Below are 26,500 nucleotides of genomic sequence, written 5' to 3'. Positions count from 1 at the left end.
GAAAAGATTCACACTTTTCACAGGTTTTTCACCTTCTCTCATTATGATAGGACCACAGTGTAGTTATACAATGATTATGGTTTGAACTTCAAAATATATAATACTAAAGTGACCGGTTAAAGTGAAAAGCTTTTGCTGTTAGTTGTTAAGATTAATTAAAAACCCTCCGGTCAATTGTCTAAGGTAAATCTTTGTGTCACCTCAACCGCCCTTTCGGTTGCAACAAGAAATGATTCATGAGTGGATTAACACCTGGATACTCCTGGCGTGGACAACGCTTCTCCTTCACCGGACACTAGGCACTCGGTCACCTGCTGATACCAGCACCATGCTAACGCTACTCTACCTGACAATGCTGCCGCTGTACTCCGTGTCTGAACTCCACAACTTTTATCACCACCCGCCTCCAGATAACATTGACACACTGCTGGAAACGGGATTACTCTGGGGAACCCACCCACACACACACAGAGGCTCTGGCTCAATCTTCACCTACAACTTCACTTCCCAAACTCCATTCCGTCACTGTGGTCATTGTGTTGCACACCAACCTCCGCGTTACGCCATCACAATAAACAGCACGTCAATCCGTCCAATCCCCATCTCCTCCCTCAGTCCTCCCAACCAACCACAACGCAACGTCACCTAAAACTGTCCCTACTCAACACCCTTTCACTCAACAATACAAGCCTCATACTGAACAAATTCATCACAGACAATAACCTGGACTTCTTCTGCTTCACTGAAACCTGGCACAAACCCCTGGACTATTATTCACTCAATCAAACTACGCCCCCTGGTTTCACATACTTAGAAAAACCTGGCTCTGTCTCTCCCTCACTCAAACTGGCTGCTGTCACCCCCATCCTAAAAAAAAACGGGACTCAACCCAGACATCATATCCAACTTCCGACCCAATCTCCCCTTTCTGTCTAAAATACTCAAACGTGTAGTCTCCATCCAACTTAAAGCCCACCTCAACTCCAACGACCTGTTACGAACGAACCCTTTCAATCCGGCTTCCGATCACAACATAGCACAGAAACAGCCCTACTCAAAATCACCAATGATGTCCTCCTCGCCTCCAACTCTGGACACCTCAGCATCCTTGACCTCACTGCAGCTTTTGACACCATCAACCACACCATTCTTGTCTCCCGGCTAGAAACCTCTCTCAACATCACTGGCACTGCTCTGTCCTGGTTACAGTCTTACCTGACAAACCGACAGCAATTCATCAACATCAACAACTGCACCTCCCCCCTCTGCTCCCCTGCCCAAAGGTGTCCCCCAGGGTCCGGTGCTTGGTCCTATCTTCATCCTCTACCTCCTTCCCCTCTGTAACATCATACGCCGCCACGGCCTCCACTTCCACTTCTACGCTGATGATGTTCAACTTTACATCTCAACTAAATCCATCACCACTTCAACCATCTCAACTCTCACCAACTGCCTCACTGACATAAAATCCTGGATGCAGAACAACTTCCTCAAACCCAACAGTGATAAAGCTGACATGGTCATCATCGGTCCCACATCCCCCACCAAAAACAATAACAACCTATCCCTCACCATCGACAATACCACGCTGACTGCCTCCCCTCACATCTGAAATCTTGGAGTCATCTTTGACAGCAACCTCTCCTTTGAGAACCACATCAAACACATCACCAAAACTGCCTTCTTCCATCTCAAAAATATATCCCGTCTCCACCCATCACTCTCCTTCTCTGCTGCCGAAACCCTGATCCATGCCTTCATCTCATCCAGACTAAACGACTGCAACAGCATCCTCTATGGTACACCATCCAGACTCCTTAATAAACTCCAGTACATCCAGAACTCAGCCGCCCGTCTCCTCACCCACACCCGCTCCCGTGACCACATCACCCCTGTCCTGCAGAACCTCCACTGGCTCCCCTTCCCACAACGCATCCACTTCAAGATCCTTCTCCTCACCCTCAAGGCCCTCCATCACCAGGCCCCCTCCTACCTCACAGACAGCACCACACTCCTTCCTGCAGCCTCCGCTCGTCAGACGCAAATCTCCTCTCCCTTCCTCCCAGGACCAAACTCCGGACCTGGGGGGACAGAGCCTTCTCTGTCTCTGCCCCCTCCCTCTGGAACTCACTCCCCAAAAACATCCGTGATTGCCCCGACCTCACCCTGTTTGAATCCCGATCAAAACTCACCTTTTCAAAACTGCTTTTAAACTGTAAATGAATATTGTGTTTTAAATATATTAATTGTGTTCTTTTAATTATGTTTTTATGAATTGTATCTCTGTAAAGTGTCTTTGAGTTTTTAGAAAAGCACTATACAAATAAAATGTATTATTATTATTATTATTATTATTATTATTATTATTATTATTATTATTATTATTATTATTATTATTATTATTTTATTATTATTATTATTATTATTATTATTATTATTATTATTATTATTATTATTATTATTATTATTATGAGTAGGGTGATTCCCCAGTAAGACCCCTGAGGGGTGTATTATACAATATTATATTTGATTATGATACATTTAATTCAACTATCAATGCCAATCTTTTCCACCGTTTAAATGTAAAGCTGTTTTATTTGCATGCTGTATTTGGTCACATGTTCTCATACTACAGTTTGAATGATATAAAGTTAACAACGCTTTTCAAAATAAAGTTCCAACTTATATGTAACAATTTGGTTTGTTTCAGGCAACAAAAAAATGTGGCTAAAATAAGGAAAAGAGGGTTTAGGGTTTGCTCCCACCCATCGCCCATCTCCCTTGCGGCGCCACAATTCCATGGAATAATTACATATTTAATTTGTGGAATATACAGAAATGACAGTGCTTTGCTTATGGTAGGTATACCTACAATTGTAAATGAGAAGAAAAGCAAACTGTGTGTATTTAATGCTGCAGCCAAACATACTAATCTGTGCAGCTGGTCTGTGATTGGCTGATTAATGAGGCTGCAGAGGTGTTATAATCTGAGGATCAACTGCAGTCACTGCGGGATTATACAGATTACATCTGATTACAGCGTAGATTATCTCTACTGTTCCGGAGAAAAACTGGATTCTCTTTTGAAGGCAGCACTATTGGATTTGTATAATGAGCTAAAATTAAAATAAATACATAATTTAAATCTGTGAGTAAGAAGATTTTCTTAGTTATTACACTGTCATTTTTCCAAAGCGACTTTCAAATAGTGCATTCGACCATGAAGAAACAAATTTGAGAGCATCTGTAAACCCAACCAGATCCAGTGCTCTGGCATTAGCTCCGCTTAGAGCCAAATCCTTTGTAAGTGCCACGTACCGAAGAGATTTGTATTTATTTATTTTTTAGCAAAGATGCAATCCTGAGCTTTTCTGTGACGCAGTGTGGGGGCTCGTTCCATCATTCAGTGGCCAGGGTATCAACAGGAAGGACCTTGTGTTTTCTGTTCTCAGGGAGCGCTCAGTGAACGTGTCGGAGCCGGAGTCTCTGGAGCTGACTGTCTCCAACCTGAGGCCAGAGGAGAGCTACACCTTCAGAGTCATTGCATACAACGACATGGGGCCGGGACAGAGCTCCGCCCCCCTGAGCATCAGCACCAAACCTGACCGTACGATGCACACACACACACACACACACACACACACACACACACACACACACACACACACACACACACACACACACACACACACACACACACACACACACACACACACACACACACACTCAAAACCCACATTACACAAGTCATCAGAAGCTCATGCATTTTAAATTGGGCTAAGCTAGGCTAATAGGCTACAAACAACTCGTTATGAGCCCTTTCTTAAAGCGGCTCAGACTGTACAGTTCCATGTTCACTTTTCAACTTATCGTTTATTTTTGAAATCACAAAAGTGTAAATCAATTTTTATATTATCTTTTGCATATTTGTATTGTAATTTCTCTGGTAGAATAACTTGAATCAATTGAATACATTTTTTCAAAGGGTTAAGCAGCGTATGACAGAATAAACTCAACCATAATCTAAATGAAGTAGGTGTCCTTTCTACACAACCATGACGTCAGTATGTGTAGCAGTGGAAGGTCTAATATACTCGGTGTTGGTGCTGGTGTGTGAATAGTGTGTTGTCTTTGTGCGTGTCTGCAGTCCAAGTTCCCAGCAGGGTGGAGTCTCCCCAGGCGGAGGCTCTGTCTCCCACCTCCGTCCAGGTGAGCTGGGAGCCACCCAGCCAACCCAACGGCCCCGTCCTGAGCTACAGACTGCTGTGGACCGAGAGGCCGTCCAGCAAGGAGCAGGTCAGTCACTGCTGTACTACTTGCTGTCAGCATTGTCACTGCTGTACTACTTCCTGTCAGTATTGTCACTGCTGTACTACTTCCTGTCAGCATTGTCACTGCTGTACTACTTCCTGTCAGCATTGTCACTGCTGTACTACTTCCTGTCAGTATTGTCACTGCTGTACTACTTCCTGTCAGCATTGTCACTGCTGTACTACTTCCTGTAAGCATTGTCACTGCTGTACTACTTCCTGTCAGCATTGTCACTGCTGTACTACTTCCTGTCAGCATTGTCACTGCTGTACTACTTCCTGTAAGCATTGTCACTGCTGTACTACTTCCTGTCAGCATTGTCACTGCTGTACTACTTCCTGTAAGCATTGTCACTGCTGTACTACTTCCTGTCAGCATTGTCACAGGTGTACGTCTTCTGGTCGGCACCATAGATTAATCAAAAGAACAAGATACAGCCTCGGAGGGTTGCTCTCGTTCTTTCTTATGAAAGTTGCTCAGTGGCCTAATGCTGTTGAGAGCAAAACCTCACAAAAGTGATTTTATTATTTTTATTCTACTATTACAGTATTAATGCAGACAATTTATGAATCCGACAAACAAACAAATGAGTAAAAGCGGGAGGGCAGAAAGCATAGCCTATAAAGGAAGTAGCCCTCCCGTTAGTCATCCAGTTGCAGCATAAATAAAACTAGATAAATCAATAATTAAATACGCACACAAATAACCAAAATTCTATATATAGCTCTGGAAAAAATGAAGAGACCACTCCAAATGTTTCCTAAATCTTTATCTCTACATGTATGGCAGCCAGTCTAGTGTCTGTTGAATTCCAACACAGAGAAATGTTGTCAGTAGTTTATAGAATACAATAAAAACAAAAAAAACATGTAACTCAAAGACAGACCTATAAATATTAAAACAAGGGAAAATCATTATGCTGCGGTGGTATCTTCATTTCTTCCGCGGCTGTACGTCATACATATGAACACATATACGTACACCCAGTTTCCATGGTGAAAACAAAATAATAAGGTAAAACATGAATTCCTACAGGTTCATGTTCAGATAACAAGACAGTATAATTTCTCCTTAAGATCATATGATCATAATTAATTATAATTACTATTATAATCATTACCTTCATCATCATTGTCACATATCCATATCATTTTTTTAAGGTAAACAAAAAGCACAATGACCAAAACATTTTTTAAAGGACCCGTCATGCCTGCCTCTCGAGAACAACAGTACAGTACCAGAGCCCATACAGATTATCTGTCCCTTCAGCACCGTTCTGATCTCCTGCTCTGTCAGTCGGATGAACGGAAAGAGACAATAAATCTGGATTTATTAGCATTGATTTTTTAGCACACTTTACAACTAAGGATTTAAATAAGGGTTTGAAAAGTGTTCATGCTGAGTAGTTTATTTAACTCTATCGCTGATTTACAGAAGTCTCTTTCCCAATGCAAGTCAAAGGAAAGAAGTCTTTTTGGGCACCAATCCGACCCGGAAGCTGTAGTACCGCTGTTTGGCAACCATGAAAAATGTAGTTCAACACAGCACTGCTGTACTACTTCCTGTCAGTCCAGCCACTTCCTGTTGCATTGTGGAGTTTGCATAACCTTCAAAGTCAACGAACATTGAAAGGGATGGAAACAGCCAAGTGTAACATTGTGCTTGTGTTCAGAGTGTGGAGGTGAACGGACTCCACTACAAGATGGAGGGACTCAATAAATTCACAGAGTACACCGTTCGAGTGTTGGCGATCAACCGCTACGGACCAGGCCCCGCTCCGGAGACTGTCAGCATCACCACCCAATCAGACGGTGAGCCTCCCCTCAAAATCGTGACATTAATGTGTGTTTGTGTGTTGCTCGCTGCACAGGTTTGTTGAGCGCTCCCTCAAAGAGCAGTGTAACCATAGTGCCCTTCTGTCGTTGGTCCTGGTTTCTCTATAAACATCCCTACAAGAACACAAAAAACACTCAATTATATCATTGTATAGTCAGCCATTAACACCTCATCATGTAATTACGATTTCCACAACAGTTACAAAGAAAACCACATCCCTCCGGACCTGATCTAGAATGATGGTCCTAAATAGTTCAACAACCAGACAAGAGACACACTGTGAGAACTGCTGGAACTGTGTGTGTGTGTGTGTGTGTGTGTGTGTGTGTGTGTGTGTGTGTGTGTGTGTGTGTGTGTGTGTGTGTGTGTGTGTGTGTGTTAAAGGACACCTGTCATGTGTCCGGTGGTAATCTTGTTCCGCTGTAGTGACAGTCAGACTTCACTGAACCCGTCTGCTCCCTGTCTGTTCTGATGACATCACCAGGGGATTGATTGACAGTAATCTGACACCAACACTCATCCAGCCCACTGGGAAAAAAGAATAAAGCAACCTCTGTAATGACGCGTTCAAGTCCAGTGTCTCAAACTCAGTGTAGTTGGGTGATGAGCCTAGCGTAGCAAAAAGACACAGGGGAATCTGCCAAGCTCCATCCAGAGAATTGGTATATGAAGCTTATCTTCGGATGTGCAATTCAGTCCATGCGTGTTACGTTTTCTGTTAATGAATGGTGCAATTCATCCATGATGTTATAATTCATGATTTTATAATTCATGATGTCATGTCCATCAACAGAATGTATTGTTCTCAGGGACTCTGAACATATTCATGGGATGAAGCAAACAAAGTTATGCATTATAAAATAATAATATATCATTTTGACCTTTCTCAATGTTATTTTGAATGTTTGTCGCTCCTGGAGCAGAATGAGGTGTCTGATCTGGTTTTCATCCTCAGACTCTTTCCTCTAAAGACGAGAAAGTATTCAGTTCATATAACAACTAATTATGTACAAAAATGTCAGTCTCAAAATATACACATTTAAGTCTGAGGGTTCCTGCTGAATATCTGCTGCGCCCTCATTGTTTACCCTGAGCAGCTGGTGTGATCTATACCCTCATGTTTACTGTGGTCCTGTTTGTGTCTCTGCAGCCCCCAGCGCCGCCCCACAGAACATCACCTTAGAGGTGGTCCTGTCCCGGGTGAGTTGACATGTTTTTTATTCCCTGCTCTCTCTGTCCACCTCACTACACCGCACCACTACAGTCCCGTCAACGCACTGATGTAAGGAGGAACCGTGTGCTCTGGACCAGACTTTAGGATATCACCTTTTGAGAAAGACCTTTGAACATTTTACAAAGGTGCTCTGAGAAAGCCTGGGCCTGTTATTTTGAACTATAAAACCATTTAACATTTCAGGCTGATTTCCCAGGTTTCTCCCTCTGACACACACTTACACACACTCTACTGTGACACCCCATCATTCAGCTCTCACTCTCTGGTGATCTGGCCTCTTTTTACTGATTGATGATATCTTACATTTGTTGGGGTCTCGGCCCCGCAGGGTCCCTCTGTCAGATTCTAATTATTAGATTATGTCAAGATTATGTGTGTCTTGACTTTATTTAACCTTCATAAAAGGTTGCCTTCTAGCAGACATTATTTAAACACCACAGAAGTCAGGCAGTGCGTTAGTGAAATGTATAAAAATGGACACCAGCCACAACGCTTTGAGTTAGGAAGGGTGCATTCTGGTGGTCTTAAAGCAACAGGAACTTCATTATTAAACTGTAGTTTAGCCTTTGGATTTTATTGATCTATACTGTAAGAACCATCCTGTAGAACCCTTAGCGCCTCATTGCTGAACTTTGTGTCAAGATGCAAGACTTGTGTTTAAACTTTTGAATCTGAACACACAGGCAATACAGATCTTTTAAGATGAGTCAATCGCGAACAAAATGGCAATAAAACATCCATAGATAATGGAAAGAATGCTCCTGAATCCTCGAGAACAGGGCAGTTATCTTTGATATTATCTTACCACTGACGCAAGAGAAACTCACCAACACGGAGCTTCAACTTTCAGTTATTGGATATACAGAACATAAATATGTAGAAATAGACACAAACCAAACAGCCAAACAAACACAGTGGTGTGGCAGCAGAAAGCGTATAGGGTGAGTTTCATTAATACCTAACAGTCCATCACACCAGCTCTCCTCACATTGCTTCACTTCAAATATGGAAATACAGCACTCCAAATGTACTAACTACCATCCCAAATAATAGGAATAAAATAAGATTAGATAAAATGTACCTTTATTAATTCTCGTGGGGAAATTCAGGACTTAAAGCAGCAATAGAGTTAGAATGAAAAACAGGACAGTACGGTTCAACACAGGACACAAACATTTAATTAAATGAAATAAAAATGATGTATAGGTAAGTAACTGTTAAAACAAACTGTTAAAACAAAAAAGGAATTAAGGAATTAAATGAACATTTTTGTGTACGGATTATTAAATATATTTACATTTATGAACACAGACACTGATGCAGGTAAAAGAATAACGGCTACATTCTAGAAAGGGTTCCATCATTTTTTGACATTTAAATGACATCAGGCTACATGTGCTCAGCAGCTCCCAGTAACACCTGCTGACAGCACACAGTTTAATCAGAGGAAAGTACCACAAGATGAGACTAGAAGTCTTATAGTCAGCTGCTGTTCTGTCAATGATCTCACTGTGTTAACTCGGAGTGTGTGTGGAGCAGCTCCAGTGTGTACACACACCAGAAAACCACATCATGGTGTTGTCAGAAGATATAAATAAAGAGTTAAGTATCTACAAAATATCTGTACCACTAGAGGCTGCAGACATAATCCTCCATCTCATGGTGAAGGGAGAACATCAAACGCCCCGCTGTGATGGATTATGGGTAGGAATCAGGCATCTTTTTTCTCCCTGAGCTGACGTAACAGCTGTCTCCTGATTCACTGTCCAGTCAGCCCTGAATGTGTGTGACTGCTTGTGTAGAGCAGGCTTATCTGAGGTTACCACCGCTGACAAAATTCAGATAACTCGGTGACAGGAAGCAGCAGGACCTGTAGCTTCCTGTCAGAGGAACCTGGATCAGGATGTTACACACAGTCAGAGAGTTCTTGTCTTCAGATTGTGTTTTTGGTTTCATGTTAGTGTGAGTATTTGAAAGTGGCAGAGCATCTGAAAGGGGCAGGTTCATCCCCCTGCTCCTTTCCATCAAAGTGTACATGCTTTCTTTTATAATCATTTCCATTATCTTCATACACTGCCCGGCCAAAAAAAGGTCACAAGCCTGTGGGGGCAGTGCTATGATCTGGGGTTGCTGCAGTTGGTTTGGTCTAGGTTCAGCAACGTGCCCAAAGAATGAGGTCAGCTGACTACCTGAATATACTGAATGACCAGGTTCAGTGCCTTGCTCAAGGGCACCTCGGCAGGCGACATTTCGGTTAAAAGACCAAGTTTCTAGAGGCTGCACCACTGCCCCCCCCCCCCCCGGAAAAAACTAATAAAAATAAAGGAGGAATGTAACTAAGTAGATTCTCTCAGTTATTCTACTCAAGTACTATTTTAAGGTAATTGTACTTTACTTGAGTATCAGAATCAGAATACCGTTATGCATTGGGTACTTCTACATTTAATACTTTAAGAACCTTTTGCTAGATATACTTACACACCTTTGCTTCATATTTTCCATGCAGTCCTTTTACTTGACAGTGTTTGGTATTATTACTTTTACTTAATTATATTCTTATAGGATCTGAATACTTCCTCCAACACTGGTTACGGATAGAAGTATTTCTTCCTGTTTTTACTCAAGTAAGAAGAATAGTAAAAGTACTACATTCCTAAACTTACATTTATAAAAGTGAAAAACAATTGTCTGTTTCAGAATATACTTATAGTATCAACAGTTTAATTACTCAGTATGAAGAGTGTTCTGTTTCTGAAAAGGTTATTGGCTCTTTAATATTCATGCATTAATGTGTTCATTCGCAGCTGGATCTGTTTTCAAATGTTATTCAAAAGTATGGGTTAGCAGGACATTGGTCTACTAAATTACAGTAGAAATAACTCAAACTGGTACTGAGGCTCAGCAGTTGAGTATATGTTCATGTAATGACAGTAAAGCTGACGTATTTAAGTATGCACAGAAAGTAGAGCTGGGGGGTTCTCTTGACTCCAGAGCTCACTGTTCTCCCAGCACCGCAAACTGTTCCTACTCTGCCTCCTCTGCAGCCCACAGACGCTCTGAGGCGCTGAAGTTCTATGGCATCATCATCGTCCTGCTCAGAAAGCAGCAGCAGAGAATGATGAACACTTGAGTATGAACACTTGAATATGAACACTTGAATATGAACACTTGAGTTTATGTTGGTGACGGATCATTTATGTCCATAAAGACTGGGTCCCTCATCGACTGATGTCTCTCGCTGCTCGTCAGGTTTTTGATGTCACTGATGACAGTTTATGAAAGGTTGTTCAACAAAGCCAAATACCAAACGAAAGCCCCCCCCGTGTCACATTGTATGATATGATGCAGTACTTTTTCTACCTATCAATAATGTTTTTATAAGATGTAAATGTGTGTACAATTGATAAAAATCAGTAGAATATGTTTTAAAATACTTTGAAAGAGCCATTATGCATACTTTTAAGATAAGATAATATAAGAGGTACTTTACTGATCCCAAACTGGGATTTTTTTTTTTCATAAAACAAAACAAGGCATTGCACATAATTAGAAATTAAAGGAGTAGAATAAACAATTCTAAAAACCTGAAAATCTGAAAATAGAAATAAAAAATAAACCGGCATTAGTGAGTAAAATACAGTTGACTGTGAATATAAAGATCTACAAACTGTCTGACAAATAAACATTATTGAAGTGCTGCAGAGACACAGGGAGCTGCTGCATCAGGCTGCCAACAGCTGGATCCAAGAGAAACGTTATACTTGAATTTGTATATTTGGCTGAAAATACTGTAACTGTACTTTTTACAGAAATGTGCAGAACAGGTACTTTTACTTTTTATACTTTAATTACATTTTGAGGCGTAATGGATTATTTTAGAACATAGTATTTCTACTTCTACTCAGGTACAGGATCTGGGTACATGATCCTCCTCTGACTGCCTCCAGTATATACAGTGGGGCAAAAAAGTATTTAGTCAGCCACCAATTGTTCAAGTTCTCCCATTTAAAAAGATGAGAGAGGCCTGTCATTTTTATCATAGGTATACCTCAACTATGACAGACAGAATGGGGGAAACAATCCAGGAAATCACATTGTAGGATTTTTAATGAATTAATTGGTAAATTCCTCGGTAAAATAAGTATTTGGTCATCTACAAACAAGCAAGATTTCTGGCTCTCACAGACCTGTAACTTCTTCTTTAAGAGACTCCTCTGTCCTCCACTCGTTACCTGTATTAATGGCACCTTTTTGAACTCGTTATCAATATAAAAGACACCTGTCCACAACCTCAAACAGTTATACTCCAAACTCCACTATGGCCAAGACCAAAGAGCCGTCAAAGGAGACCAGAGACTAAATTGTAGACCTGCACCAGGCTGGGAAAACTGAATCTGCAATAGGTAAGCAGCTTGGTGTGAAGAAATCAACTGTGGGAGCAATTATTAGAAAATGGAAGAAATACAAGACCACTGCTAATCTCCCTCAATCTGGGGCTCCACGCAAGATCTCACCCCGTGGGGTCAAAATGATCACAAGAACGGTGAGCAAAAATCCCAGAACCACACGGGGGGACCTAGTGAATGACCTGCAGAGAGCTGGGACCAAAGTAACAGAGGCTACCATCAGTAACACACTACGCCGCCAGGGACTTAAATCCTGCAGTTCCAGACGTGTCCCCCTGCTTAAGCCAGTACATGTCCAGGCCCGTCTGAAGTTTGCTAGAGGGCATTTGGATGATCCAGAAGAGGATTGGGAGAATGTCATATGGTCAGATGAAACCAAAATAGAACTTTTTGGTAAAAACTCAACTCGTCGTGGTTGGAGGAGAAAGAATGCAGAGTTGCATCCAAAGAACACCATACCTACTGTGAAGCATGGGGGTGGAAACATCATGCTTTGGGGCTGTTTTTCTGCAAAGGGACCAGGACGACTGATCCGTGTAAAGGAAAGAATGAATGGGGCCATGTATCGTGAGATTTTGAGTGAAAACCTCCTTCCACCAGCAAGGGCACTGAAGATGAAGCGTGGCTGGGTCTTTCAGCATGACAATGATCCCAAACACACCGCCAGGGCAACGAAGGAGTGGCTTCGTAAGAAGCATTTTAAGGTCCTGGAGTGGCCTAGCCAGTCTCCAGATCTCAACCCCATAGAAAATCTTTGGAGGGAGTTGAAAGTCTGTGTTGCCCAGCGACAGCCCCAAAACATCATTGCTTTAGAGGAGATCTGCATGGAGGAATGGGCCAAAATACCAGCAACAGTGTGGAAACCTTGTAAAGACTTACAGAAAACGTTTGACCTCTGTCATTGCCAACAAAGGGTATATAACAAAGTATTGAGATGAACTTTTGTTATTGACCAAATACTTGTTTTCCACTTATGTGATTTTCTGGATTTTTTTTTCTCATTCTGTCTGTCATAGTTGAGGTATACCTATGATAAAAATGACAGGCCTCTCTCATCTTTTTAAATGGGAGAACTTGCACAATTGGTGGCTGACTAAATACTTTTTTGCCCCACTGTATGTGTTGAAATCACATGTGTTCCTGTACTCGTAAGACATACGGAATCGTCCCTCCCCACTCCGGTCTTCTTCCTGACCCTCAGGACTGAGTGTGTGGAAGGTTTTGTTTCCTACAGCTGTAGGAAACAAAACTTCTTCTTTATGAGCTCGTAAAGAAGCCAGAACCAAAGGAAATTAAGCGAAGTTAACCTGTAATGTAAACTACATCATATTCTGATATTTTGACTCTTGATAACAATATAACCGTCCGGGGCCATGCAGGGGTCTCTGTGTGGAAGCATCTATATTAGCAGCAACCAGGAGGAAAACTGGACCACTAAAGCTCTATATGGGAAGTTAATATCATGAGTTGTCCTTTAATGAATCCACAGTGTGTGTGTGTGTGTGTGTGTGTGTGTGTGTGTGTGTGTGTGTGTGTGTGTGTGTGTGTGTGTGTGTGTGTGTGTGTGTGTGTGTGTGTGTGTGTGTGTCAGTCAGGCTCTCTGCAGCTTGTTGCTGGAGGAGACATTTGAATCTTTCTGCTCTTGTCAAGTTTCTGCTGTCAAACCGAGTTTTCAGACAAATCTGACATCCCCTCAACTTTCCTCCAGTCACTGGAGCGTAGCTGCCTGTGTGTGTGTGTGTGTGTGTGTGTATGTGTGTGTGTGTGTGTGTGTGTGTGTGTGTGTGTGTGTGTGTGTGTGTGTGTGTGTGTGTGTGTGTGTGTGTGTGTGTGTGTGTGTGTGTGTGTGTGTGTGTGTGTTGTTGAGTGCTTGGTTGAACACACAGCCAAAGCTTACAATTTGTCTGTTTTTTACCCAGAATTCTCCCGAGAGTCCGGCTGGGCTCACTGTGTCTGTGTTTGCTAGCTGTAGGATGAGGAGTGCATGCTGGGAACTTGAACTCAACCTTTGCTCTGAGAGGATCTGTGAGGGTTGGTGCTGCGTCCCTGCTGGAGTCACATGCAGGGCTGGAGGCTCATTTAGAGATGATTGAAGACCTGTGGGGAGGGTCCTGCTGAGGGTCCTGCTGAGCTCCCTGTGATGCGTTCATTTAACTTCTGAGGAATGGCTTTGGCAGAATCCATTATGAAAGCTATCAGTTAATATCTTTTTATCATTCATTCTGTCTTCCACATTCCTTCTCTCTTGCCATGGACCTACTTTTACTCTCATCTATTTTCAGTGGCGTTCTTATATGTACCAAACCGGTGGGGCACGAACAACTTATTTATTTATAGGCTTCTTGCACCTTAATTCATGGAGTAAAGAAAACTATCACAAAGCAAAACTTAACAACAACAACCGTCATGCCTCAGCATGAAAACACCAGACTGTATAAGGAACCACTGACACTCGTCACCGTGGTTACAATAGCAATCGATCCAGCAGATCGAGAGCCTAAAGGCTAAACAGACCATCATCATAAACTCTACATCCGCTCACCAAAGCTCCAGTAGAGGGTCAACTTCTTTCACTCTCTGTTTGTATTATTTACAGCTGCTGATGGAGTCTCAGCTCTCTCGTCTCTTCTTCATGACTACACTTTTCACAGCACACACACTTACAGCCAATCAGCTCTGACTTATGAGATGACGTTTCAGTGGGGCTGCGAGCGCTTTGCCCCGCTTGTGATTTTGTTTTCTCCGCACACACTGAATAGAAAACTACTCTGAGCATGCACAGTGTAGTTTTCACAGTGAGGGAGGGGCAGCCTGGAACTCGCCCCACATCGCTCAATAGGCTCACTGTGGATACTGATCAGAAGAACGCAGTCCGAAGCAGCAACGTAGAGACGACTAAACATGATCTTTAAATATATTTAAACATACATTTTAAACATATTTTGGAAATTGTTTTTTATACATTCGGGGCAAAAATGACGAGTAGCCACTATCTATTTTACCCTAAAATACACGACAGGCACACACACATTTGCCTGGTCAAATCCATGTATCTCCTCCCAGTGATGTAATGAACATTTACTCAAGCGTTGTAGTGAAGTAAAATAGGTATGTACTTGAACTTTACTTTACTATACTTTTACTCCACTACATTACAGGCAACTATTGTTGTTTGTACTACACTACATTTATCTGACATATTTAGTATGGTTACTTCGCAGATTTTATTTGCAGTTACTTTATATTACAAAACTACACATTATATTATTAAAGGTTGAGCTTCCCAATAGTATATAAAGTCCACCATTCAAGTGATGAACACAATAACGCACCAATATTTGCATTAAATCATTAAAAAATATCTGGTCCTTAAAATAGCCATTTTGCATAACGAGACTTTTGGTTCTTTTCGATAATAATACTGTATTACATGTACTTCGGTACAATTTGGAATGCAGGATTTTTATTTGTAACTGAGTATTTTTACACTACAGTATTGTTACTTCTACTTTAAGAAATAATCAGAGTACTTCGTCCACTTCTTTCTCCTCCCACACGCACATGTGTGGACAGCGTCATTGTGCACTGACATGGTTCTCTATGATTCCATAATCAGTCAGTAAGACATGTCTGTGCTGAGTCAAATGAGTTGCCTGCTTCACTTATGACTGTTCTTCATTTGGACATATATCCAGTTATGGTTTGAATTCTCCATACAGCCTCTCAAAATCAAAATGATTTCGACATTGTTTAATCTGTGGGTGGCTATCCCATGGTAACTGTTGACTGATCTCTGACAGCCAGTACGCTGCTGATTGGACGTCATACCGTGAAAGTTAATACAACATTTTTCCACATGACTTTGATTGTGTGAAGTTGGATATGGGGGTGGTGTAGCGTGTGCATACTTTGATGTGTTACCCCTAGAATCCAATCACAGCAGCAGGGAGGAGGCATGTATGGAATGTTTAAGACAGTGTTAGCTGTGTAACTGCCTGCAGGCCCTAGTGTTCTCTTGACAGGTATTGCGCCGCTTAAATTACACGCTACCCCCTTTTCTTTTTTATTTGCATGTAACATATAAAGCAACACACATGCATTTCCTGGTTGGTTCAATCAGGAGAAACATATCTCTGAGCAAACAGTGGAGCTGATGGGGATGAGATGAAGAGAATGATGAGCTCAAATTGTGCCCAGGATATAATGACGCAGTGATGCTGCTGGATCTCTGATGAACTGCCAATAATCAGCTGATTGGCGGTGGATGAGGAGTGATAGAGAGAAAAAGTAAAGGAAGTCTGATTGAACTCACTCTGAGCTTCATTACAAGCCTACAGTACAACACCGAAATATATGCAAGAACAACGTCTCTAAGGTAACAAAAAGTACAATGTGTAAGGAGTAAGTGAGAATATACATTGTGATATATCTGATGCACACACACACACACACACACACACACACACACACACACACACACACACACACACACACACACACACACACACACACACACACACACACACACACACACATTTCAGATCTATACACACTCTGTGAAATCATTTGTTCATCACCTTATTCTTAGTTGGTGTTCCAGATGTTTCTCTGTCCCGTGATGATGACGTCACTGAGGATAAGCGTCTATCCTCTCAGATCTCCTACTCTTAGATTCTGTAAGCAGTGCTTGTGATAACGTGATGATTACACCCTCAGAAGGAAAACAGAACGAAAATCACCAGTTAGTTGTTATTCATCAGTAAACCTCAGAATCAAACATTACTTCAGCTTTACCTGAAGGGCCCCCTCCTCATCGGGGCCATATCGGACCAGGGAGTGTCCTGTGAACCCTTCGTAGAAGATGTTGTTTTGTTTCTGAGCTTTTTCTCTCAGCATTCTGAGATACTGCTCCACCACTGAACACTTCTGTTTAATAAGATTACAATATGATATTTTGTTGATATTCAACAACTCTCTTGGTACTTTTTTTCTCGTTATTCCAAAATGATGATGAAACTGAATATCATTTACCATAAATCGCCCATCCAAGAAAAATGGTTTATTCCATGAAATATGTTTTATTATTTATGACAGATGACGAAAACAAAATTCAGGAAAAAAATGTGGGAGGGACATATTCCCCCTTTACCAATGGAATTACACCCTTGAGTGATCTTTATATTTATGCGAGATCAGTTGGTAACCACGGTAACACTTTTGCACATCAGTATGTATGCAGGGAAGAAAGAAAAGCGTTTAGGAGCAAGAGGTGTTGTTGTGTTACAGAGCTGAAACAAAAAGCTGATGAAAAGATTTAGGATCAGGTCATGAATAAAAATGTGAACCGAGTTTTGTCTCGAGCCTCTCAAACCACTGTGTTGACAGACTCCATTGTGCATTAGAGAAATGAAGAGTATCCCTTTAAAGAGTCCTCTCCTGCTGATTTCCAGGTGTAGATAGATAGATAGATAGATAGATAGATAGATAGATAGATAGATAGATAGATAGATAGATAGATAGATAGATAGATAGATAGATAGATAGATAGATAGATAGATAGATAGATAGATAGATGGATGGATGGATGGATGGATGGATGGATGGATGGATGGATGGGCGGGCGGGGGGGGAGGGAGGGAGGTAGGTAGGTAGCTAGGTAGGTAGGTAGGTAGGTAAGTAGGTATGTAGGTAGGTAGGTAGGTAGGTAGGTAGGTAGGTAGCTAGGTAGCTAGGTAGCTAGGTAGGTAGCGAGGTAGGGAGGTAGGGAGGTAGCTAGGTAGCTAGGTAGGTAGGTAGGTAGGTAGGTAGGTAGGTAGGTAGGTAGGTAGGTAGCTAGGTAGGTAGCTAGGTAGGGAGGTAGCTAGGTAGCTAGGTAGGTAGGTAGGTAGCTAGGTAGGTAGGTAGGTAGGTAGCTAGGTAGGTAGGTAGGTAGGTAGGTAGGTAGGTAGGTAGGTAGGTAGGTAGGTAGGTAGGTAGGTAGGTAGGTAGGCACTTTATTAATCCAGAGGGAAATTCAAGGTCTCCAGTAGATTATAGACAGCACACACAACATAAAAAAGATGATATAAAAATTGTAAGGTGCTCAAGGTGTATATCACCATGTAGTGTATCTACTTTAAAGAGTCCTCTCCTGCTGATGTCCAGGTGTATATCACCATGTAGTGTATCTACTTTAAAGAGTCCTCTCCTGCTGATGTTCAGGTGTATATCAGTATGTACTGTCTCTTCTTTAAAGAGTCCTCTCCTGCTGACGTTCAGGTGTATATCAGTATGTAGTGTCTCTACTTTAAAGAGTCCTCTCCTGCTGATGTTCAGGTGTATATCAGTATGTAGTGTCTCTACTTTAAAGAGTCCTCTCCTGCTGATGTCCAGGTGTATATCAGTATGTAGTGTCTCTACTTTAAAGAGTCCTCTTCTGCTGATGTTCAGGTGTATATCAGTATGTAGTGTCTCTACTTTAAAGAGTCCTCTCCTGCTGATGTTCAGGTGTATATCAGTATGTAGAGTCTCTACTTTAAAGAGTCCTCTCCCGCTGATGTTCAGGTGTATATCAGTATTGTCCACCAAACTGGATCCGGTTCAAGATCTGATCTTTTGCTTTTCTGGCGCTTTTCTTGTTCTAGCCTGTAGCACCCCTTGTGTTTCCACCGCTTAAATTAATAAGTTAAATGTGTTGTAACCATAGACTGTATATACAGTGTATATACAGTCTATGGTTGTAACTGTGTTACTGAGAATGTTAACAGGTATCATATTACCCCACTTTCAGGCATTATATTACTGCGTTACCGCAAAAAGTAATACACTACTGTAACTGTTACTTTTGTAACGCGTTACACCAAAAACGTATGTTAGCATAGCAAGCGATGCTACTCTCAGTATCTTGACTGCTTTGTTATCCTATTGTGGCATAAGCCGTTTTCTACAGGAATATTATACCGGCGTAGTTTTCCTTCTGATGTTCCTTCTGACGGCAACCTGTGTAGCCCATATATTGATTCCATCAGATAGCTGCAGTAATACAAAACAACAGGAGAACGTGTGCCTGCTCTTCACAATGATCAATAACAGAGAACGGATGGTGATTATAGTAAGGTAAAACAAACAGCATCACACTGACCTGGTTAGTGTTGCCTGGCTTTATAAAGTGTGTGTTTATAAGTGTGTGGTCGTGTTCTTGTCACTTTGCTCAGCGCTACTGCTTGTTACAACTTGTACTCGCTGTACTCGCCATGAACTGTTATTGCCCAGGTTAATCTCCCCCCTCTGAAGTAAGCGTGACGTATTTGGTTGTTGGATCTTGCCGGATCTTTCTGCCCGAATGGGGTCAGAAAGATCTGGTTTTTCGGCGCTTAAAGCCGGCGCCGCTGCGGTGGAATCACGAAAAACCAGATCCTTATCGGCTCCAGCTTCGGCTCTGGGTTGGTGGAAAAGTGGCATGTCTCTACATGAGCCCAGTCTGCTCTGATTGGTTAGCTGGCCAGCTTTGTTGTGATTGGTCAACTGATTAGAGAGGCCTGTCCTGGCTCTTAGCCTATCACGTACAATGTTTTACAGCGCTAGCCAATAAGAGCGCAAGTGTTTCATCTTGAGGCAACTAGAAGTAAACAAAGGAGTCCATTGGAAATCTTTTAAGGGGGGGCACACACACACACACACACACACACACACACACACACACACACACACACACACATGCTTACACAAAGCAAACACACGCACGCACGCACACAAACACAAATAAACACATGGAGCAGCATGGTGTTGCATGTTGTAATGCAGAGCAAATACAGACATTCTGCCCTCCATGTGATTGCTCCTTTTACCCAGAGGACATTAATACACGCACGCACGTACGCACGCACGCACACAGACACAGACACAGACACACACAGACACACACACACACACACACACACACACACACACACACACACACACACACACACATACACACATAGTCGATGTGATTGCAGCTCTCACCAGAGGACATGAACAAACAATCACAGATTGAATTCAGGAGTGTTTATTCACCTGGCCCTGTATGTGTGTGTGTGTGTATCTGTGTGTGTGGGTGGAGGTCACAGGGTGGGTGACATGCTCTGTATGCAGCTCTCACACTGCAGCTCGGCAGACAGAAACAGAAACCATTGCATTTATTCTAGATTCCCTTTAAGGTTTTGTTTTTCTTCCATCGATTGGAAGAAATGCTCAGCAGTACAAAGGCTCAGCTGGAAATGTAATAATACTGGAAAAATGGTTGGGAGAAAAAGCAGGAGGTTGATGAGAGAGGCTAACCATTAAAGCAACATTAATCATTGAAGGACAAGGGACCTTCCTCCAGGGTCCCTGCTCCTGCCTAAGTAGAACTGTGCAGCTCAGTGATGTCACAGTTAACCTCACACCACCATCCCTCCACTGGAGGATCAGATCAGTAACATACACTGTTACAGTGAAAACAGACTTTAACATTACCAATGAAAGAAACTCCTGTACATATCCTGCTACTAAAGCAACCATAAGAGCCGTGTCTGTGTTTATGCTGTGCTGCATTACACTTACCTGAAGGTTTATGTTACAGCTCATGTAGTTATAGGTCATCATGACAACAGGAGCTGCATAAAGTACAGCTTTTATAGTGCAAACACAAGAGGGGTGTGTTGATGCCTTCATCATAAGAGACATCAATGCAGAAAATACACACACTCCTCCTTCAACCACCACCCGGCTACTTCACCTTCACTACTGGCTATAGACAATTTGTTGGGTATTTCGTCATATTATCACACAGCTTTGTTGAATACTCAATTCTGATTGGTCAATCTGGAGATTTCAGAGGTTATATATACTCGATAACACACCACTGCTTAGCAAAATAGTAGCCATTACTAAGGAGGATCAAGAGAGAGAAGGAAAGAGGTTTAAAGACACCAACAGGAACAGCAGAATAAGACAGACAGGAAGTAAACACTAACAGTAACAGCAGAATAAGACAGACAGGAAGTAAACACTAACAGTAACAGCAGAATAAGACAGACAGGAAGTAAACACTAACAGTAACAGCAGAAGAAGACAGACAGGAAGTAAACACTGGGTGCGGTCGAATAGTCAGTTTAGCTTAGGAAGGTTCCTTTAGGAGCGAAATGACCCGGAAGTACTTCAGTGGCAGCCATGATAAGAGCTGTTCGAATTCTCTAGATCAGTGGTTCTTAAACTTTTTGTCTGACGACCCCACAAAAAAAACTGGAGAGGTTTGGTGACCCCACTTTCCCAAAAGTGTGTAAGTGTGACGTCACGTTTCCGTAGCAACCGATTTTTTGTTCCAATCCAAACAAATTAACAATGTATGACGATTATTTTATGGAAAAGGAACGATTTTGTGTGAATTAATTTACGAGTTTGCGTCTCCAATGATTTGAGTGATAGTCATACATTTTGAAAGAAACAGCAATGCCATCTGCAGTTTGGTTGTTTGGGGGCGGGCTGTAAATCGCGTTGCCAGGACAACGTTATGCATTGCAAACCCATGGTAACGACTGTCAATCAAGCAAAAACAAATAGGCAATGTGTAAGAAAAGGCCTGGGCGGCAACAATTTATTAACGCAAACAAGAACTGGAACAAACAAAGCAATGAAACAAATGTCCAAATCAAACGGGAGTCAAGAGTCAACAGAGAGTGTGTATGATTGGAACGATCTCACTTCCTCTTATACGGACGCCATGTCAATGAGAAGGATGGGCCTGCTTCCGCGAGCATAGCAGGTCAATTCGGGGATCGATGCTGCTCACAGCAACACGAAGATTCTCCTCCATGCTGTTGAGACGACATCTGTATTTGTTCTTTATGTAGGCCAGGGACGAAAATGTCTTTTCGCACAGATAGGTTGATCCAAACGGCGTGAGGATGTCCATGGCAGCCTTGGACAACCCGGGGTATTCCTGCACAACTGACAGCCAGAATTCATCTAGAGTTTTTGAGGCAAACGACGCCTGCAATGTGCGGTCGCTGGACAGCTCAATCAGCGCATCCTCGAGCTCAGATGGCAGGTTGTTTGAGGAGCAGTTGGTGAATGGTTGTCGTACCCAGTCAAAAGGCTCTACATTCTCCGTGAGGAAATACTTATTGAATTTGTCGAGGAGACTACGAAGATGACAGGTTATTGACTCTTTCAATGAATTGGCATTCATGTCACTCTCCAAAAAGTCGTGCAGCTCCGAGAACATTTCAAAGTCCCCACTCTCTGCACGGGCTGCCCAACGCTGCAATTTTTTTGTGAAAGCATTCACTTTGTCTGAGAGGGTCAGGATGTTTGTGCTGGGGCCTTGTAGTGACAGGTTGAGACTATTTAATTTGTCAAATATGCACGCCAGGTATGCAAGACGTGATAACCATCTCGAGTCAGTGAGATGGTCTGCAAGAGGGGAATGCACGTCTGAGAGGAAGGTGCGCACCTCGCTTCGCAACTCGAACAGGCGTGTAAGAACTTTGCCCCGTGAAAGCCACCTTACCTCTGAATGAAAAAGAAGGGATTCATGTGCAGACCCCATTTCCTGGCAGAGAAGGGCGAAGAGTCGTGAATTTAAAGGGCGCGATTTGATCGAATTCACTATTTGGATTGCTGTTTGAAGAACATTGTTAAGCTCGGGTTCAAGTGTCTTGGATGCCAGGGCCTCCCTATGGATAATGCAGTGTGTGAACTTGACATGTGGTGCAACGCTAAGGACCTTGGCTTTCAGCCCTTTGTGTTTTCCCATCATAGCCCCGGCACCGTCAGTGCATATGCTTATGCATTTATCCCAATCCAGGCCTGTCTCCTCCATCCAACCATTAAGACAGTTAAAAATGTCTCCACCAGTACATCTTCCTTCCATCGGAGAGCAGCACAGCATGTCCTCATGCAGTTTCCCGTCATGACTGTAGCGAATGAAAACCATTAAATGGGCTACATTAGTCAAGTCAGTAGACTCGTCTAACTGCAAAGAAAACCGGCTGTTTTTCACTCTCTCGATGAGCTGGCATTTCATATCATTAGCGATGTCGTTAATGCGTTTGGACATGGTATCATTGGAGAGGGGAATCTGTTTAAGCACACTTGCGATCTTTTCACCATGCATTGCTGTGGTCATCGCAATTGCTGCAGGAAGGATGAGGCTTTCAGCAATTGTGTGTGGCTTTTGTGCTTTGGCTACAAGGTGGGCCACTTTGTATGACGCTGCCAAGGCTTTGGTGGGCACAGTAGCTTGGCTATGCACAACGGTCTTTTGCCCATGCAGCGCAGCTTCTTTTCGTAAAAAAAATGTCATGGGTTTCTGAGCATCATCTGGATGTCGGCTTTCGAGATGTCGTCTCATTTTTGTGGGCTTTAAACTTTCATGTGCCAGAACATCGCCGCAAATAACACACTGTGGGTGGTCGAGCTCATGTTTTACCTGGCACGTGAATCCATATTTAAGAAATTCTTTCAGGTATCGGCGACGCCTCGTTGGTGGGTCTTTTTTATTCTCACCACCGGCCAAACTTGTCCCATCTGAGGATCGCGGAGGAGTAGGTGCACAACTGGAGGTAGATGGCACTTCTGAGCTCAAATCATTGTTTTTTAGCAGCCACCTGTCCATTTTTGATGAAAGTTATAACTAGGCTAGTGGCTAAAAAAGTGGCTAGTATCACAAACGTGGCTAGTAACGTGGCGAGTTAACTATGACGTATTGTAAAAAAACCGGGAAGAAATTGAGTTTGAACAGTGGGCGCAGATTGTTACATTGTTTCTATCATAGGACCAATAAACGATTCGAAACGCCATTTAAAGCTGGGCAACTTTTTTTTTTCTCTCTCTCTCTCCCTCTTAACAGCGTGTAGGAATGAGAAAAAGGCAGATTTTCATTGTATTGACATTTTATTTTTCGTTGTTTCACCAGGTGTTATAACAGCTAATTTCCGACTGAAGTAACAAATAATTTTGCGACCCCACGGAAGTTTTTGCCGACCCCGTTTGGGGTCGCGACCCCTAGTTTAAGAATCACTGCTCTAGATGATAGGAAAGGAACTCTGAAACTTCCTTTATAACCTACTTTATTTTAGGAAACACTGGACCTTCCTTTACGAAAGGAAAGGAGAAAATGCTATCCCACAATGCCTTGCGGCCGCAACATTTGCCGTGACACAACATTCGGCCGTTCACGGAAACAGCCGATCGTGACGGAGAAATGCGTTCTATGAAAGCTATAGTGATTATTAAGCAATTTAAAACGTGTGCTGTAACTTGTTAAAGTGATTTGTTTAGAACGTTCAGCTCTGTATTAATCAAAAGGAGAAATATGAAATGATCAAATAAAGTCCACATTTCAGTGTTTCCTGTTGTAATGGTGATATACTTAGTGATAGGTTAAGGCATAACAAGTTTATTATAAATACATTTGTATTATTTAAAAATATTTCATATAATCATACGTATTGGGATTCATATGGGTTAATACGTGTGGACCGGAGGGTGAGGGTGACGAGCACAAGTTTCACTTTCCTTTTTCATTTCAATTCTAACCTTTGTAATGAAGAATATATGTCTCTCTGTTGTCCTCGTTCATAAAGCATAAAACAACACCATCAGTCAGCATGGTGCAGAGTAGATGCGCTTTCAGGAGTCCGCCTTATAGAAACTGTAGTCCCCCACAGCAGACGCACATTAATAACGTGCTTCATCATAAATACGTGAGATAGTGTAAGTACAGTCGGATTCCTTAAACCCGTGACGTTTCACACAAAGGTCAAGGAATAGTAGATAGGAGCTGATTTCTTGACAATTCGACCGTACCCAATAACAGGAACAGCAAAAGAAGACAGACAGGAAGTAAACACTAACAAGAACAGCAGAAGAAGACATACAGGAAGTAAACACTAACAGGAACAGCAGAAGAAGACATACAGGAAGTAAACACTAACAGGAACAGCAGAAGAAGACATACAGGAAGTAAACACTAACAGGAACAGCAGAAGAAGACAGACAGGAAGTAAACACTAACAGGAACAGCAGAAGAAGACATACAGGAAGTAAACACTAATAGGAACAGCAGAAGAAGACAGACAGGAAGTAAACACTAACAGGAACAGCAGAAGAAGACAGACAGACAGGAAGTGAAAGGTTTAATAAACTCCACACAGCTCAGTAAACACTTTGAAATGTTGACTTCATTTGATCATTTCAGTAGGAAATTAGATCCACTAAAGCCTACAAGCCTGTCTACATGTCTCTCTGTTGTCCTCGTTCATAAAGCATAAAACAACACCATCAGAGCACGGTGCAGTGTAGATGCGCTTTCAGGAGTCCGCTTTATAGAAACTGTAGTCCCCCACAGCAGACGCACATTAATAACGTGCTTCATCATAAATACGTGAGATAGTGTAAGTACAGTTGGATTCCTTAAACCTGTGACGTTTCACACAAAGGTCAAGGAATAGTAGATAGGAGCGGATTTCTTGACAATTCCACCGTACCCAATAACAGGAACAGCAAAAGAAGACAGACAGGAAGTAAACACTAACAAGAACAGCAGAAGAAGACATACAGGAAGTAAACACTAACAGGAACAGCAGAAGAAGACAGACAGGAAGTAAACACTAACAGGAACAGCAGAAGAAGACATACAGGAAGTAAACACTAATAGGAACAGCAGAAGAAGACATACAGGAAGTAAACACTAACAGGAACAGCAGAAGAAGACAGACAGGAAGTAAACACTAACAGGAACAGCAGAAGAAGACATACAGGAAGTAAACACTAATAGGAACAGCAGAAGAAGACAGACAGGAAGTAAACACTAACAGGAACAGCAGAAGAAGACAGACAGACAGGAAGTGAAAGGTTTAATAAACTCCACACAGCTCAGTAAACACTTTGAAATGTTGACTTCATTTGATCATTTCAGTAGGAAATTAGATCCACTAAAGCCTACAAGCCTGTTATATAAACTATAAACTGTGTGACTGACCCGAGCTTGCACTTAGTTGTTCTGATTGCTCCGCCCCTTCGCTCCAACCCCTCTCCCTCCCTTCCACATTTACAAGTGAAAATTACTTTAGCCGCACATTAATCCCGAGAACTGTAGCAAAAGTCAAGGCAGCGGATTTGTAGATTTATACTGCCACAGAGCAGATTTGTGAAGTTGTAATGACTGATTTGAGAGGTTGTAATAACCAAGTTGCAGTTGTAATGGAAAATAATTTGAAAAACTATATATTTTTATTCAAGAGAAAATTTCATCACTAACTTCATTTTTTTCTACAAGCTACAAAACTTTTTTTTTTATGCGACTTCAAATTTTGTTCACAGATACTTGGATATGTATACAAGTGTAAATGTATGCACACAATGTCAGATTTCTTTTCTGCAAGTTCTCACATTGTACTCTACAAGTGCTCACATCAGGTTTTACAAGCTCTCGCATTTTGTACCACAGGACAGGAACTGTGAACGGACTTGAACATTCACAGAAAACCTCTGTGTCATATCTCCTTGCTTGATATTATTAAGAAACAGCAGTTTATTTCTCTCTGCTTATTATGTTCTTTAAGTCCCCCTTAGACACCTCTGCTTCTGCTGATCATCGCTGTGCTTTTGATTATTATCAGTGTTATCTTCATCAGCTTTCTGCAGACCTCCCTGCATGTCCTCTGAGGGAACATTTAAACAAAGGTCGCCCTCAACCTATTTGAAGGCG

At 42.1% G+C, this 26,500-nt stretch overlaps 1 protein-coding gene across 1 annotated transcript in view; it reads left to right on the top strand.

Annotated features, from left to right (window-relative positions):
• dcc (DCC netrin 1 receptor) overlaps positions 1–26,500 on the top strand; it is a 171,482-nt gene that overhangs the window by 62,867 nt on the left and 82,115 nt on the right. Inside the window, exons 9-12 of the mRNA XM_063890086.1 lie at positions 3,453–3,607; positions 4,148–4,296; positions 5,984–6,122; positions 7,298–7,347. Coding sequence (XP_063746156.1) covers positions 3,453–3,607; positions 4,148–4,296; positions 5,984–6,122; positions 7,298–7,347 — 493 coding nt within the window. The remainder of the gene's footprint in view (positions 1–3,452; positions 3,608–4,147; positions 4,297–5,983; positions 6,123–7,297; positions 7,348–26,500) is intronic.

Source organism: Eleginops maclovinus, chromosome 8, assembly GCF_036324505.1.
Source record: "Eleginops maclovinus isolate JMC-PN-2008 ecotype Puerto Natales chromosome 8, JC_Emac_rtc_rv5, whole genome shotgun sequence".
Lineage (NCBI taxonomy): Eukaryota > Metazoa > Chordata > Actinopteri > Perciformes > Eleginopidae > Eleginops > Eleginops maclovinus.
This window is presented reverse-complemented; position numbering and strand designations above follow the sequence as displayed.